Below are 16,824 nucleotides of genomic sequence, written 5' to 3' on the forward strand. Positions count from 1 at the left end.
CAATGATATTGCAGGGACAGATGCAGAACATTATATATCCTGCTATAACACACTGAATGGACTTGGAAAGAGTATAAACTACAACATACACTATAATCCATGCTATGTAGCAGTGCTCCAAAATATATTCATCAAATGCAATGAGCGTACCACACTAATGAAAGAAATTGTTGATGTGGGAGGAGCGGGGGTTGTGGGGAGTGGGGTATATGGGAACCTCTTATTTTTAATATAACATTTTGTGTGATCTATGTATCTTTTAAAAAAAAGATAAAAAAAAAAAAAGGAATGAAGTGCTGGTACTTGCAGCAACATGGATGAACCTTGAACACATCAAATTGAAAAAAGCCAGACACAAAAGGACATATATTGTATAATCTCACTTATATGAAATAATTAGAATATGCAAATTCATAGTCAGAAATTAGAATACAGGTTACTAGGGTCAGGGCTGAGAATAGAGAATGGGAATTAATTGCTCAATTGGTACAGAGTTTCTGTTTGGGGTGATAGAAAAGTTTTGGTAATGGATGGTGGTGACGGTTGTACTGTTTTTTTTTTTTCAGAAGCTTTAGATTACATAAATGTACATCAAAAATATAGGGGATTCCCATATACCCCACCCCTTCCCCTCTCACACTTTCCCACAGTAACATCTTTCATTAGTGTACTACATTTGTTACGATTGACGATCACACTCTGAAGCATTGCTACTAATCATGGACTATAGTTTACATTATAGTTTACACTTGGCCCCACACAATTTTATAAGTTTTGACAAAGTGCATAATTCCCTGTATCCATCATGCAATGACATGCAGGACAATTCCAGTGTTCCAAAAGTTGCACAGTATTGTGAATGTATTTAATACCACTGAATTGTATACTTGAAAGTGATTAAAATGATTAATTTTAGATTGTATATATGTTACTAGAGTAAAAATTCAAAGAAAAATCCATAAAGCTGTACAACACAAACAATGAATCCTAATATCAACTATGAACTATAGTTAATACTATAGGTATAATAATATTGTTTCCTCAATAGTTTCATGATACCACACTAATGCAAGTATTAATAATAGGGAAAATATGTGTGTGATGGGGGCAATATGGAAACTCTATTTTCTGTATGATTTTTCTGTAAATTTACAACTTCGTAATAAAACAAAACAGTAGGAAAAGAGTACATTTTGGCTTTTTTTGTGTGTCTGAATTTTTCAGGCATAAGGTGAATGTAAACAAATAAAGAAAAAGATGTAACAAAAACATAATGGGACTATCAGAAGAGGGAAAGAAACAGAAAAAATATTTGAAGTAATAGTGACTGAGAACTTTCCATAATTAATGGCAAACATCAAGCCACAGATCTGAGAAACTCAGAGAATACCAAGCAGGATAAGTACCCCCCAAAATCATACGTGGTTATATTAAAACTGCAGAAAACCAAAGACAAGAACATCTTGAAAGAAGACAGAGAATAAGAATATCTAACCTGTATAGGAGCAAGAGTAAAATTACAGCAGACTCCTCATCAGAAACTATACAGGAGTGGACTGGACTATTTGAAGTGTTGAAGAAAAACATCCTAGAATTCTATATCCACTGAAAGTATTCTTTAAAAGCAAAGGAGAGGGAAATGGATGTGGCTCAAGCAATTGAGTTCCCACCTACCACATGGGAGGTCCCTGGTTCAGTTCCCAGTGCCCCCTAAAGAAGACAGTGAGCTGGCACGACAGACAGGTGCAACAAGCTGACACAACAAGAGATACAAGAAGAGGGAACATAATGAGAGACACAACAAAGCAGGAACTGGAGGTACCTGGTGCCTCCTAAAGAAGATGAGCAAGACAGCAAGCTGATGCAATGGGCAGGCATGGCAAGAACACAACAAGATGACACAGATGATGCAACAAGAGATACAAGAAGAAAAACATAATGAGAGACACAACAAAGGGAACAGCGGTGGCTCAAGTGATTAGGCACCTCTCTCCCATGTTGGAGTTCTCGGGTTGGTTCCCAGTGCCTCCAAAAGAAACAAGGAAGAACGAACAGTCACAGCCAAGAGTGAACGAGTGGGTGGGGAGAAATAAATAAATAAAATACATCTTTAAAAAAGAAAAAAAAATGGAGGAGAAATTCTGAGAGAATTCATCTCTAGCAAATCTGCCCTACAAGAAATGTTTAAAAGTTCTTAGAAGGGGGGAAGCAGATGTGGCTCAACAATGTGGCTCCCGGAAGGGTGGGGGAACATATGAACATAGGAGATTGTTAGGTATTTGGTTGAGAGTATAATGCTGAGAAAACTTTTTCAAAAATATAATAAGGAGGGTTACCTATTTAAGACGCTTAAAGGGGATAATCTGATGTAGGACAGGCTTCTAGGGACTGTGTCAGTGCTCATTTTGCCACAGTGGGTTATATCATTGGATAGAGCCCCATATAATGAGAGTGAAGGTATACCCACATCCTGGGGATGACTGATGTTCTCACACAGAGGGAATTGTATCTCTCGAGAGAAATGGTGGCTCCCAGTGCATTAGGGCAGTTGAGCATGTCAAGTCCTCAACACTGATGCAAGTATCTCTGAACATGGCCCTTCAAGCAAAGAAGATTGACTGTCACTGTGGGCCCTGAGGGGAGGGAGAAAGAGGTGTTGGATAGATGGAATCAATGTAACTGTGTGGGCAATAGAAGTGTTCCACAAGATTACGCAAGGATGAATATAAGACATGTTAAATTACACCAAAAATATATAGGGACTGATAGGCTAAAATGTAAATCATAATGTAAAACATAAGATAATTAAAAATTTAGAAAATTGTATAGTCCAAAATATAAATCACAATGTAAACCCAAATGTTACCTTGTTTGAAAGCTATTGTCTCAATATCTGTACATCAGTTTCAGTAAATATAGTATGAACAAGTAAAAACATTATTGCTGTGGAAGGGAAAAGGGTTTTATGTTGGATATGTGGGAGTACTGTATATTGTATATATGGATTACTGAGATCTAAAACTTTTGTGAAGATAAGTTTAATAATTAGGAAAAAAAAGAAAAAAAGAAAGGACATAGACACTGAGGAAAAGATGGAAGAAATTGCCTTGCCAATTTGCATACAGGACAACACTTATTGCAGTGATGGAAGGCAAAGCATCAAAAACAAAGCTTTTGCATTTTTTAATTTTTTGATACCCCAATTTATTTTTACCTTAATTTTTAAAAATTAATATGTATTCTGTATCTAACCTTTAAACTCATCACTATATTCCATTTTACTATTAATGGAACCTGGCAATATATTGGGCTTCATTTTTGAAGAAGTTTTGGATCACAGAGAGTTTCAACAATGGCAGTGGAGGAATACTGGTGTGGGATGTTATTGACGGGACACATGGTTGGCAGGAGTTTTACAGGGCATATATCCAGGGTCCATAAAAATGTTTGGATATTTTCATAGTGGTTACAATTAAAAACAACAACTCAGGGAGTGCTGAGTTCCCAGCCAGGGGAGCTCTATCACAGTCCCTAAAGGAACAGCAACAACCCCCCAAGTGCAATGGCAAAGACCAAAAAAGAAGAAAGGTCCAACAATGAGCCCTTGATACTAATGACTATGCTTGTGAGCCTGTGCACCTGAAGTAAGGACAAGGCCTAGAGCTGCAGGGTGCCTAAGAGTTACCTCTTGAGAGCCTCCATGTTGCTCAAATGTGGCCAGTCTTGAAGCCAAACTCAGCATATAAATGTTTTGCCTTCCCCCCAGCATGAGACATGACTCCCAGGGATGAGCCTCCCTGGCGCTGAGGGATTACTACCAAGTACCAGCTGATGATGCAACTAGAAAATGACCTTGAATAAAAGGGTCAACTCGGACCAGCAGAATATCTCAGTCTACATATAATACCAGGAGTTAAAAATGCTTTTTGCGGAAAACGGACTTTGGCCCAGTGGTTAGGGCGTCCGTCTACCATATGGGAGGTCCGCGGTTCAAACCCCGGGCCTCCTTGACCTGTGTGGAGCTGGCCATGCGCAGTGCTGATGCGCGCAAGGAGTGCCGTGCCACGCAAGGGTGTCCCCTGCGTGAGGGAGCCCCACGCGCAAGGAGTGCGCCCGTGAGGAAAGCCGCCCAGCGTGAAAAGAAAGAGCAGCCTGCCCAGGAATGGCGCCGCCCACACTTCCCGTGCCGCTGACGACAACAGAAGCGGACAAAGAAACAAGACGCAGCGAATAGACACCAAGAACAGACAACCAGGGGAGGGGGGGAAATTAAATAAATAAATAAATCTTTAAAAAAAAAAAAAAATGCTTTTTGACCTGAATAAAAGGTGGAAATAGAAAGGACAAATGAGTTTATATGGCTATGAGTCTCCAAAAAGAGCCAGGAGGTTATCAGAGGGGTCACCCTTATGCACACCTGAGCAGAGTCCCAGAGACAGGTAAAGTAGATACAACCCCAGGTATTGGTTCTTCTGAGGGCTACAGAGACCCACAGGTTCTATGGTCATGGCAGATGGAGTTCAGTGCCATGTCAGTTGGTCCTACTTTGGAGTCTGTGTTTCTGTGTGATGGAGCTGGACTCAGATGTGATCTTTGTCCACAAGCCTCTCCTGTTACTTTTAACGGATCTGTAGTTGGTGCTGGAGTTTAGTGTATACCCAGGGACCTGAATCTCTGGACTGACCGTGTGATAGCCAGGCCCTAAGCCTCAACAGACTTGCAACTCCTACACTCCGGTTTATTGGACTTACCCCACTCAGCTAACATGGAGGTGAAGAAGGTCAACCACCACACCATGAAGTCAAGAGTGCCTACAACTGAAAGCAGGAGAATTGCATCCATCATCCATGTGGAATCTAAGCCCCCTCTTGACATAGATGTGGAGTGGACACAACCATTCTAAGGTCCACAGGATGGAGGAATAGAGTATGATTAGAGTGGACTTACTGATAGCCTATACATGAACTATTGTGGTTATAGTCTATACATGAACTATTGTGATTAGTAATCGAAGAAAATGTGGCATTGGTGTGGAGAAAGTGGCCATGGTGGCTGCTGAGGGTAGGGAATGGGTGGAAGAGATGTGATGTGGGGGCATTTTCGGGGGTTGGAGTTGTCCTGGGTGGTGCTGCAGGGACAGTTACTGGACATTATATGTCACCCATGGCCCACTGGGTGGACTGTGGAAGAGTGTGGGCTATGGTGTGGACCATTGACCATGAGGTGCAGTGGTGCTCAGAGATGTATTTACCAAGTGCAATGAATGTGTCATGATGGTGGAGGAGGTTGTTGTTATGGGGGGAGGAATCTGATGAGGGGGATGGGGGTATATGGGGACCTCATATTTTTTTAATGTAACATTAAAAAAATAAACAAAGACAAAACAACAACAACAACAACAATGAGACTCCCTTCCACCATATGGGAGGTCCAGGGTTTGATGCCCAGAGCCTCCTGGTGAAGGCAACTGGGCTGTGTGTCAAGCTGGCCCATGCAGAAGGCTGGCCCACACAGGAGTGCTGGCCCACGTGGAGAGCTGGTGCAGCAAGATGATGCAACAAAAAGAGATAGAGGAGAGACAATAAGAGATGCAGCAGATCAGGGAGCTGAGGTGGCGCAAGAGAATGATTGTCTCTCTTCCAACCCAGAAGGTCCCAGGATTGGTTCTCAGAGCTGCCTAATGAGAATACAAGCAGACACAGAAGAACACACAGTGCATGGACGTAGAGAGCAGACAATGGGGGATAGAGGAGGTGGGGGGAGAGAAATAAATAAATAAATCTTTAAAAAATAATAATAATAAAAGTTCTTAGATGGGGAGCAGATGTAGCTCAGTGGTTGAAAGCCTGCTTCCCAGGTATGAGGTCCCAGTTTCAATCCCTGGTACCTCCTAAAAACAAAGTTCTCAGGTAGAAGGAAAATTTTATACGTCAGAAACTTGGTTCTACATAAAGAAGGGAAGACTATTGGATGAAGGTAAAATAAAATATTTTATTTTCTTATTCTTAATTGGTGTAAAGATAAATGATTTGTTAAAAGCAATAATAGTAACAATTTATTGGGTGGTCATAAATATTTCAGGATATAAAGTTATCTCCATAAATTGCTTTGACTACATACTACAAATTTCAATATTAGTATCTTGATTTTCATTTTTTTCTAAATATTTCTACATCCATTATGATATTTTTATTAAGTATGAGTTGTTTAACTGGGTGTATTAGTCAGTCAGAGAGGTGCTGATGCAAAATACCAGAAATTGGTTGGTTTTTATAAAGGGTATTTATTTGGGGTAGGAGCTGACAGATACCAGGCCATAAAGCTTAAGTTCCTTCCCTCACCAAAGTCTATTTGGAGCAACATGGCTGCCGACATCTGCGAGGGTTCAGGCTTCCTGGGTTCCTATGTTCCTGGGGCTTGCTTTTCTCTGGGTTCAAAGTTGCTTTCTTCCTAGGGCTGGCTTCTCTTTCCTCTGCATGCTGACTTTCCAAGGCTCCAGCTCAAGTCTTCAGCATCAAACTCCAACATCAAAATGCCATCATCAGAAAAACCCACAACTCTGTTCTTTGCCATGCCTTTTATCTGTGAGTTCCCACCCACCAAGAGGTGGGGACTCAATGCCCTAATCATAACTCAATCATGCCCAGGTACAGATCAGATTACAAGCATAATCCAGTATCTATTTTTGGAATTCATAACCATATCAAACTGCTACACTCCACCCTCTGAATTCCAAAAAGACATTACAATACTTGAAAAAAACTTAAATCAGTAACAATGCAAGTACTAAATCATATCACAATCAATTTAAAGAAATTAAATTGTCTTGGGGCAAAGTCCGGTCTGCTATAGACCTCTGAAACTTACACAATAATTTATCTGTTTCCAGTACCCAAATGGACATAGGATAAACATTTTCATTACAATAAGGAGAAATTAGGAGGGAAACCTGAGTCACAGGTCCTCTACAGTTCAGTAAACCTGCAGGGCATCCTCCATTTGATTTCAAAGTCTGAGAGTCATCCTTAAGAAGATGGTTTCTTCTCCTTGGGGCCATCTGGGGACCCACCCTTTCCCCTGGCTTGCCCAACAGCCATTTTCTTGGTTCCACCTTCATCAAGCATCTGGGTGTCAACCAAGCTCCAGACCTCTCCCTTCAAGAGTGTGGGGGTGATTGCCACACCTTACCCAATATTTGGGTTAGAATCTTAACCTCCCTAGTACAGTGACATGACGACAACATGCCCCCTAACCTTTGGCACACAGGCTCAACTCTCTCAGAGCAAAGGGTTGACCACCTGGCCTTCCCTAACCTCTGGGGGACAGGCCCACCCCTCTCAGACCTGGGGGTGCTGACCTTAACCATCCTAATCCTTGGGGAATGTGCTCCACCTTCTCTATATCCTGGTGTGGCAAAACTCTCCCAGAATATCAGATGGAACGTCCACCCTCTTCAACTGCTGGGCAAACTCACCCTCTCTGTACACATGGGTGGTTCCTCTCTTGGCCCAAGGTGATGTCCTAATTCCAGATCAGCTTCCATGGTTTTCTTCTTAAAGCTGTTTCTCCTTCAAACTCTCCTTTCCATATCCTTTTTATTCCAGGCTGACAGTGGTTTTGTCCATATAGCTCTCTCAAAAACCTTGTTGGTTTAGCATGCAGGAAGCAGGGGTCCAAGCCATCAGACAGTAAGACCTTCCACAAGTCTTTCCAACATAACTGCATCTTCCATCCTGATCTACAAGTTCCAAGTTTAGTTAAGTCCTCCAATGGGGCACTTTCATCTGGGAGCCTGATTTCCAGAGACTTGGAATTTTCAGGTCAGTTTCTCTTTTCTTTGTGCCCAACAACAGTTCAGTTCTCAGCATATCTCTCTCATCTAGCATTTTGCTATAAGCTGCAAGCAGAAGCCAAGCCACATTCTCCAGGTTTACTTTGCAAATTTCTTCAGCTAAATGCCCAGTCTCACCATTTTCAAATTCTGCCTTCCATAAAACACCAGGAGTTAATCTTGCTAAGTTCTCTGCAACTTTAAAACACAGATCGCCTTTCCTCCAGTTTCCAATAATAGTTTCATCATTTACTTCTAAGGCAACATAAAAAGTCTCTTTAGCATCCATATTGCTATCAACAGTCTCTTCAAAGTGTTCTAGGCCTTTTCCATCAAGCATCTCAAAATTCCTCCAAAAAATACCCCTTACCCATTTATAAAACTGTCCCAGCATTTCAGTAATTGCAAAAGCACTTCCCTACTCCTGGGTACCAAATTCTGTATTAGTGAACCGGAGGGGTGCTGATGCAAAATACCAGAAATTGGCTGGTCTTCATAAAGGGTATTTATCTGGGGTAGGAGCTGACAGACACCAGGCCATAAAGCATAAGTTACTTCCCTCACCAAAGTCTATTTGGAGCAACATGGCTGCCGACATCTGCGAGGGCTCAGGCTTCCTGGGTTCCTATGTTCCTGGGGCTTGCTTTTCTCTGGGTTCAAGGTTCCTTCCTGGGGCTGGCTTCTCCTTCCTCTGCGTGCTGACTTCCCAGGGCTCTAGCTTAAGCCTTCAGCATCAAACTCCAACATCAAAATGTCATCACCAGAAAAACCCTCAACTCTGTCCTTTGCCATGCCTTTTATCTGTGAGTCCCCACCACCAAAAGGTGGGGACTCAATGCCTTAATGATGTGGCCCAATCAAAGCTCTAATCATAACTCAACCATGCCCAGGTACAGATCAGATTACAGGCATAATCCATGATCTATTTTTGGAATTCATAACCATATCAAACTGCTACACTGGGTATTTTAATATATCCAGATTTGTGGACAAGCCATTTTTTGATTTGTTTCTGTTAATCATGGAGGCAATGTTCTTTTAAACTTCATGGCTGGCACATGGTCATTTTTTATACATGTACCTATCAGTGCTTGAAAAGAGTATGTATCCCTCAGCTGTTGATTCTATGTTATGCATGTGCCCCTTAGATAAAGTTTGTTAATTGTACTATTCAAATATTTTGTGCCCCTATCTGTTTTTTATTTGCTTTAACTATCAATTGCTGGAAATACATTACAATATCCCAAAAAGATGTTAGATTTGTTAGTTTTTCCTTATAGTCAATTTTTGCTATATATATTTTGGAACAATATTAGTCGTTACCTACCTATTTTAAGTTGTTTTTATCTCCCCAGTGAATTGAATAATTTTATTATTATGTAATAACATTTTATCTCTAATTCTACTTGCCTTAAACACTATTTTATCTGGTAATAATACAGTTTATCCCACTTTGGATAAGTTAGTGTTTGTCTAATATATCTTTTTTTTCATTCTTTGATTTTCATGTGTCTCTTATGACAGAATTCTGTTTTTGCTATATTTTAACAATATTTGTATTTTATCTTGAGAATTTAGTACATTTACATTTTTTGCTGTCCTGCTTTTACTAGCCTCCTCCCTATTACCGATTCTCCCCATTACCAGTTCCTTGCTTTACTTTGGGTTGATTAAACCTCCTTCACACCACATGTTATTCATTCCCTGGACTCCATCCACCACCACTATTTTGCCTAATGTCTAACAATATTTTTATTTTAATCCTGAATATTACTGAACCTTTTAATTTGTTAAGTCTTAATCGTCCTCTCCTAACTCATGTTATTTTTCAGTATTTTAGTTTTAGGATTTGTTTTCAATAATGCCACAAATATTAATTAAATACAATTAATGCTTGCTTAGATTTACTGACACATTTTCCTATATCCATGTTCACCGATTTTCCTTGCACCTTAGACCTTCCACATAATGACTATTTTCCTTTTGCCTGAGAAACATCATTTAGAATGTCCTTTCATAAGGGCCTCTGGGCAGTAGGTGCTATCAAATTTTGTTTGTAAATGTCTCATTGTATCTTTCTTTCAAAATTTACAGAAAATTTGTAAGAATAGTATAAAGAACTCCTTTATTCCCTCCACTCAGTTTCCCCAATTATTAACATTTTGCCAAAAATTTCTTTATAGTTCCCTCTCCCTGCCTCGCCCGCCCCGAGCCACTGGAGAATAAATTGCCAACCTGATGTCCTATCACCCCCAAATTCTTTAATGTGTCTCCTCTAAATGATGTCATTCTCCTACATAATCAAAACCAAGAAATGAACATGGATACACTACTAACATCTAATTCTCAGAACTCATTCCTTTTTCACCAACTATTTCAATAATGGCCTTCACAGCAGAAGAACCTAGTTCAGAATTGTGTTGCATTTAGCTGTCATATCTCTTTAGTCACCTTCAGTCAGGAGCAGTTACTTAGTCTTTCTTTGACTATCATGACCTTGACATTTTTGAAGATTACAAAAGATTTTGTAGGAGGAGTAGATATGACTCGAGCAGTTGGGCACCTGCCTACCACACATGATGTCCCAGGTTCAGTTCCTGGTGCCTCCTAAAGAAGACGAGCAAGACGGCAAGCTGATGCAATGAGTAGACACAATGAGGAGACACAACAAGCAGGGAGCGGATGTGGCTCAAGAGATTCGGCACCACCCTCCCACATGGGAGATCCCGGGTTCAATTCCCGGTGCCTCCTAAAAGAAGAAGAGCAGACACAGAGAGCACACAACAAACAGATACAGATAACAGACAGCAAGCACAAACAACAAGGTGGGACGGGGAAAAATAAATAAATAAATCTTTTTAAAAAATTTTGTAGAATGTCCCCTGGCAGGAATGTCTCTGTCTTCACCTTGTCCAGAGCCGCTGCCGTTCTCAGGCTGATGTTCCGCACCGGCATCCCTGCATCCCCACGTGGACGCCCTCCTCCTCCTACCCAAGCCCCACCACACCCTCTCGGTTTCTAGGGTCTGTCCAACCGCTGCCCTGCACCACCATGTCTCTAGCCTCTTTCATTCTGGAAGTGCTCCTCAGAATTTCCTAGTATTTTAGTCATGGCCAGACATTTTTGGGAAGTATCTGCTGGCTGTTTTTATAAAATGTCCCTTGATTTGGATGGATGTAACGTCTCCTCATGATTAATTCAGATTATCCATTTCAGCAGGAATACCACAGAAGCGATGTTGTGTCAATCTCAGTGCATCAAGAGGCATATGATGTCATTTGTCCCACTATTGGTGATGTTAATTTTGGTAACACGGTTAAGGAGGTGTCTACCAGGTTTTTCTCCTGTAACACTTTCTTTATAATAATAATATTATAATATTATTATAATTTATAATAAGTAATTTGTTGGAAGATACTTTGAGGCTATGTATATAACCTATTTATGATTTTTACCCATTTTTTTAGTATCCATCAATGAATCTTACTGAATTAATTATTCCTAAAATGGTTGCTAAATGGTGATTTTCTAATGTTCCCTTTATATTTATTACTTTCTTTTATAAGGGGCTTTAAAACATTTATGTATCAACATTTTATTTGCTGTGTTTTTTTCTATGCTGGTGTGTTTTCCTTGTTCTTTTATTTGTTAAATTTCTTTTAATATCTAGGGAGATTTGTGATTTTGTTCAAGTAGTCACTTTTGCTCTCATATCTTATCCCTTATTTTCCTCCTTTACCCCTTATTTCTTGTTTAACCTATTAACCTGGTTTAACCTATTAACCTTGTTTAACCTAGGCATCAGATTTTAATGGTCTCATTTGACTCCCACCAACTGCCTAGACAACAGTCAATGAACTTATTCTACATCCTCTTTTTCTTTCTTACCCTCCCATGTAAAAATTAAAATATTTCTAATTTATCGGGACATAAAACATTTCTAGATTATTCTTTCACCTTCAAACCCACCTTTGTTTTGGTCCTAGATCTAAAATTAAATATATTAAATGCTCACCGTAAGTCCTTCTGTCAAAGTTTCCGGGCATGTCTTGGTTGGCTGGAGCTTAACTTCTAGTGGACTCTTCAATGAGGACTCTGGAAGACATGTTCCTTTAGTTCCTACATGGTTAGGACTTTCTCTATAGCCTTGAAACCTGAAGGATATATTGGCTGTATATAAAATAATTTCTTTTCTTGAGTTTCTTAAAATGATGGCTTTATGGTTACCTTGATTTGTATATTGCTTTTGAGAAGTTGAAGGACAGGCTACTTCTCTTACCTGTATAAGTTAATTTTTTCCCCCTCAAGGCTCTGAGGATTTTTTCTTTATCTTTAAAGTCTAATAGCTTTACCAGCTACATTAGCTAACAAACCACTCCAAAACTTAGTGGCTTAAACAGTGATTTATTTCTCCTGATTCTGCAATTTGGGGTGGGCAGTCCTGCTTCACCAAGAGCCTGTTGGGACTGGGGGGCCCAAGATAGCGCCTTCGCCCCCCCAGTGTGTCAGCCGAGGAGACAGGAGCAGCTGGGGCTGGCTTCTCTCCGCAGGCAGCTGGACCTCTGCCCACGGGCTCAGGGTTCTGAGCAGCAGCATTCCAAGGGGACGAGCCTAAACGTGCACCTGAGGGAGTCTGCTTGCATCCCGCTTACTAAGCCCCCTGGCCCCAGCAGCACATGTGGTCAGACCCCGAGGGCCCCGGCCGTCGCCCCCACCTACCTGTAAGGCTAGGTCTCAGAGTTGACAGTTCTGAGTTTTCCCAGTACCCAGTGGACCCATTCAACAGGTAGATTCAAGTGTTCTTTTATTCCTGGATAAAACTTTGTTACAGTTTCCTTCTGCTTTGTGGGTGTTGCTATTTTGCGGGGAGGAGATTGGTGGACGTTTTCAGCAGCTAATATATTTTTTTATCCCACCCCCCCTTGCGGCCTTTTTTGCATGCAGTCTGCTCTCTGTGTCCACTTGCTGTGGGCTCTTCTGCGTTCTCACTTGTCTCCCTTCTTTCTGTTGGTAGGTGGGAGCCCAACTGATTGAGCCACAGCTGCTTCTCTCAGCAGCTAATATTTTGGTTCTTGTTTTGTTTTCTTCTTGCAGTGGGCTTGCATAAGTGAAGATTGCTTTCATCTAAGCCTTTCCCGGACAGGGCGGTGAGTAGCTCAGGAGTACCTTCTTCTGTGTAGCAGAATGCATTTCTCAAATGGATAGCTCTTGTGTAGAGAGAAGGGGTGTCATCTGACTTTTTGGTTTTCTTTCATCTTACAAGATGCCAAAACTTCCCCTCAATTCTTTTTTTTTCTTTTAAAGATTTTTTATTTCTCTCCCCTTCCCCCACCCCCCAGTTGTCTGCTCTGTCTATTCGCTGTTTTGTTTTTTAAGATTTATTTATCCCCCTCCCTTGTTGTCTGCAGTCATCATGTGTTCTCTGTGTTTGCTCATCGTCTCTTTAGGAGGCACTGGGAACCTAACCCAGGACCTCCCATGTGGAAGAGAGGTGCTCGATCACCTGAGCCATCTCGGCTCCCTGGTTTGCTGTGTCTCTCATTGCCTTCCCTCCGTGTCTCTTTAGTTGCATCACCTTGTTTCAGCAGTGTGCCTCGCCTGCCTGCCGTGCCATCTCACCTTCTCCAGGAGGCACCGGGAACTGGACCTGGAGCCTCCCATGTGGCAGGCGGAAGCCCAGTCGCTTGAGCAATGCCCACTTCCCTCCCCTCGATTCTTTCCTCCTTTACCACCTAATTTCCAGTAGGCAACACTTTTCTTGGCCTTTATTTTTATTTTTTTTAAACTCTCTTCTCCCCTAGAAGATGCCCCTCAAACCCTGAAAGCACTTTTTAAGCCACATTAGGCTCTAATCTGACTTTTCCCATATTTTCACACTTAGAATGAGCTTTCTTTCTGGGGATGTTGTTAGTTCAATCCTCTTTTCTCTCTTCTGTGTAGTTTTTCCAGGACTTTTGGCTCTCTCTACAGTGAGCTACATCAGCTCTCTAATGAGAATTGGTTTTTTTGCTTGTTTTGTTTTTGGGAGGTACCAGAGATCGATCATAGGACCTCATATATGGGAAGCAGGTGCTCAACCACTGAGCTACATCTACTCCCCTTTCTACAAAGTTTTGCAATAGGAGCTCAAGAGAAATCTCTCTTATAAAGTGGTGTCTATTTTTCTACTTTAGGTAATTTAGAGTTTGCATGTGTCTGTCCTCTAGTTATGTTGAAGGCATGCAATTTGTGTGGTTTTATTTTCATTTTAAATAATAATGAGAGGAATTTTTATTAGGTCACCACCATTGTTTCAGCTACTCAGAGGTCTACGTTAACCTTTTTTTTCTGGGAGGTACCCAGTATTGAACCCAGGACCTCATATATATGAAGTGCGTAGCAGGCATTCAGCCACTAAACTGTACCCACTCCCTAACCTCATTTTTGAAAGATACTTTAGCTGGCTTAGAATTCTTGGTTTACAGTTGTATTTCTCTCAATAAATTGAGATATATTCCTCTGTCTTCCAACTTTCACTTTTGCTGTAGATAATCAGCTTTAAATGTAATTGCCATTTCTTTATGATTAATCTATCTCTTCTCTCTGGTTGCTTTTAAGATTGTTTTCCCTTGCTGTTGTCCAATTTTCCTATAAAGTGTCTAAGTGCAATTAAAAAAATATGTCTTTAGAGTCTCTGGGCTCCATGGACTTGATGATTATTGTTGTCTTTCAACACTAACACTTCAAATATTTCCTTGTTCTCATTCTGTTATTATTTCTGAAATGCTAATTTAATTTCATGTTTTTCTATCTCTTTGTCTCTCTGTGCTGCATTTGGGGGTAATTTCTTAAAAACGGATCCTGTATTACTTATTTATTTATTATTTATTTCTTCTCCCCCCCCAGTTGTCTGCTCTCTGTGTCCATTCGCTGTGTGTTCTTCTGTGTCCACTTGCATCACCCGGCGGCACCAGGAAACTGCGTCTCTCTTTTGTTGCATCATCTTGCTGTGTCAGCTCTCCGTGTGGGCGGTGCCATTCCTAGGCAGGCTGCACTTTCTTTCACACTGGGCGGCTCTCCTTATGGGGCGCACTCCTTGCGCGTGGGGCTCCCCTACGCGGGGGACACCCCTGCGTGGCACAGCACTCCTTGCATGTATCAGCACTGCACATGGGCAGCTCCACACGGGTGAAAGAGGCCCGGGGTTTGAACTGCGGACCTCCCATGTGGTAGGCGGACGCCCTACCTGTTGGGCCAAGTCCACTTCCTGTGTATTAGTTATTTATTGCTGCATAACAAATTATGTCAAAACTGAGCAGCTTAAAGCAACAAGCATTTATTATTTCACCATTTCGAGGTCAGGGATCCAGGAGTGGCTGAGCCGGATGGTCCTGGCTCAGTGTCTCTCAGGAGGTGACAGTCAAGCATCAGCCAGCGCTGCTGTCATTAAAGGAACGACCAGGGTTGGACATATGCTTCCACGGCACCTCACTCACACGGCTTCTGGTCATGGACTCAATTCCTCACTGGCTGCTGTAGAAATCTTCAATTCCTTGCCACATGGGCTGCCTACGAGTCTTCAAGAAACAGCAGCTGGCTTCCCCCAGGGCCAGGGATCTAAGAGAAAGAGAGAAAGGAGAAAGTCACATTAGAAACATTAAAAGCCTTCAATGTTTTACTCTCAAAATCACACACCTTCATGTCTACTTTATTCTATTTGTTAGAAGTAAATTACTAAGTCCAGTTCACACTTAAGGGGAAGAAAATTAACTTCCACCTCTTAAAGGAAGGAGTACGGAAGAATTATGGACGTTTAAAACCACACATACATTCTACTTCACTAATCCCTCATTGATATTTAATGTTGTTTCTAATTTCAGCTATTAAATTGTTCACAACTGGATATTCAATTTTGTCTTTTTTTCAAATCTGCCTGGTGATTTTTTTATAATATCCAGTTCCCTAAATACCTAATATCTTCTTTTATTTCTTTAAACGTACTAAATTGTTATGTATTGCCTGTTAATTATAAAATCTTAAATCTTTTGAAAGTAGGCTCTTACTTATGATGCCTTGTTCTCTTTGTGTTGTGCTAGTTTTGACTGTGAGCTGCTCATTTTCCATGGAAATTTCTCTGTGGGAACTCCCTGACACCTGAATTGAAGTTGCATTCCTCTAAAGAAGATGTGTATTTGCTTCTGCCGATTACCTGAGTTTACAAACAAGCAAGGGTGCTTTGGTTCCTACTATTGACTATTGATACAGATAGTGTGTGTTTGGACCAAAAACCTCCACAAGGGCTGGTTATGGTTACAAATTCTCAGGGGCAATCCCCCCTACTTCTGCCGATGAATGCTAAATTCAAAGCAGTCAGGTTTCTTTGATACTCTCTTCTCTGTGGCTTCCCTACTCCATGCTTTACATTGAGGGTAAAATACTTTGATGTCCCAGATTTATGAAAGTTTCCTATTAGACTCAGTTGGTGTCGGTGGTTAGCTGAAGCCCTTGCTCCCCATGTGCTGTACCAAGGAGAAGCACAGAGTTTAGCAGAAACCTAGATTCTAGATTCTAACTCCATGAGTTTGTTTATTCTAATTATTTCATATCAGTGAGATTATATATTAATAATATGTCCTTTTGTGTGTGGTTTATTTCACTCAGCATAATGTTTTCAAGGTTCATCAATGTCATCACATGTATCAGGATTTCATTTTTATGGCCTAATAATATTCTATTGTATGTATATAACATTGTTTTTCCATTCATGTTTTCAAATTCTTCTTTATGCTCACCCAATGTCTTATTATCCTTTATCTCTTCCTTCAGGTGTGCATTGATTTAGATTTGTTTGAATATCTTTGATTAGTTGCTCCAAATTCTGTGTGTCCTCTGCCTTTTTGATTTGTTCCTTTCACTGAGCCAAATCTTCTTTATAATGTTTTGCTGATGTCTAGGCATCTAATTATCGCGATGAATTTACGCTGATGTTGAGTTTCTCTCTTACCTAGGGTTTT

The 16,824-nt window shown here is 40.9% G+C and overlaps 1 protein-coding gene across 4 annotated transcripts in view; it reads right to left on the reverse strand.

Annotated features, from left to right (window-relative positions):
• The window catches only part of FZD3 (frizzled class receptor 3), a 128,687-nt gene that overhangs the window by 12,243 nt on the left and 99,620 nt on the right, over positions 1-16,824 (reverse strand). For 3 of the 4 annotated variants that reach the window (XR_009183512.2, XR_011647419.1, XM_058288077.2), the window contains one exon: positions 15,131-15,427. Coding sequence is in view for 1 of the 4 variants with exons in the window: in XM_058288077.2 (XP_058144060.1) it covers positions 15,334-15,427 (94 nt within the window). In the remaining 3 variants the exon portion in view is untranslated. Of the gene's footprint in view, positions 1-11,846; positions 11,927-15,130; positions 15,428-16,824 lie in introns of those variants that run through there. The other variant, XR_011647418.1, reaches the window with a different exon arrangement.

This window comes from Dasypus novemcinctus, chromosome 25 (assembly GCF_030445035.2).
Source record: "Dasypus novemcinctus isolate mDasNov1 chromosome 25, mDasNov1.1.hap2, whole genome shotgun sequence".
NCBI lineage: Eukaryota > Metazoa > Chordata > Mammalia > Cingulata > Dasypodidae > Dasypus > Dasypus novemcinctus.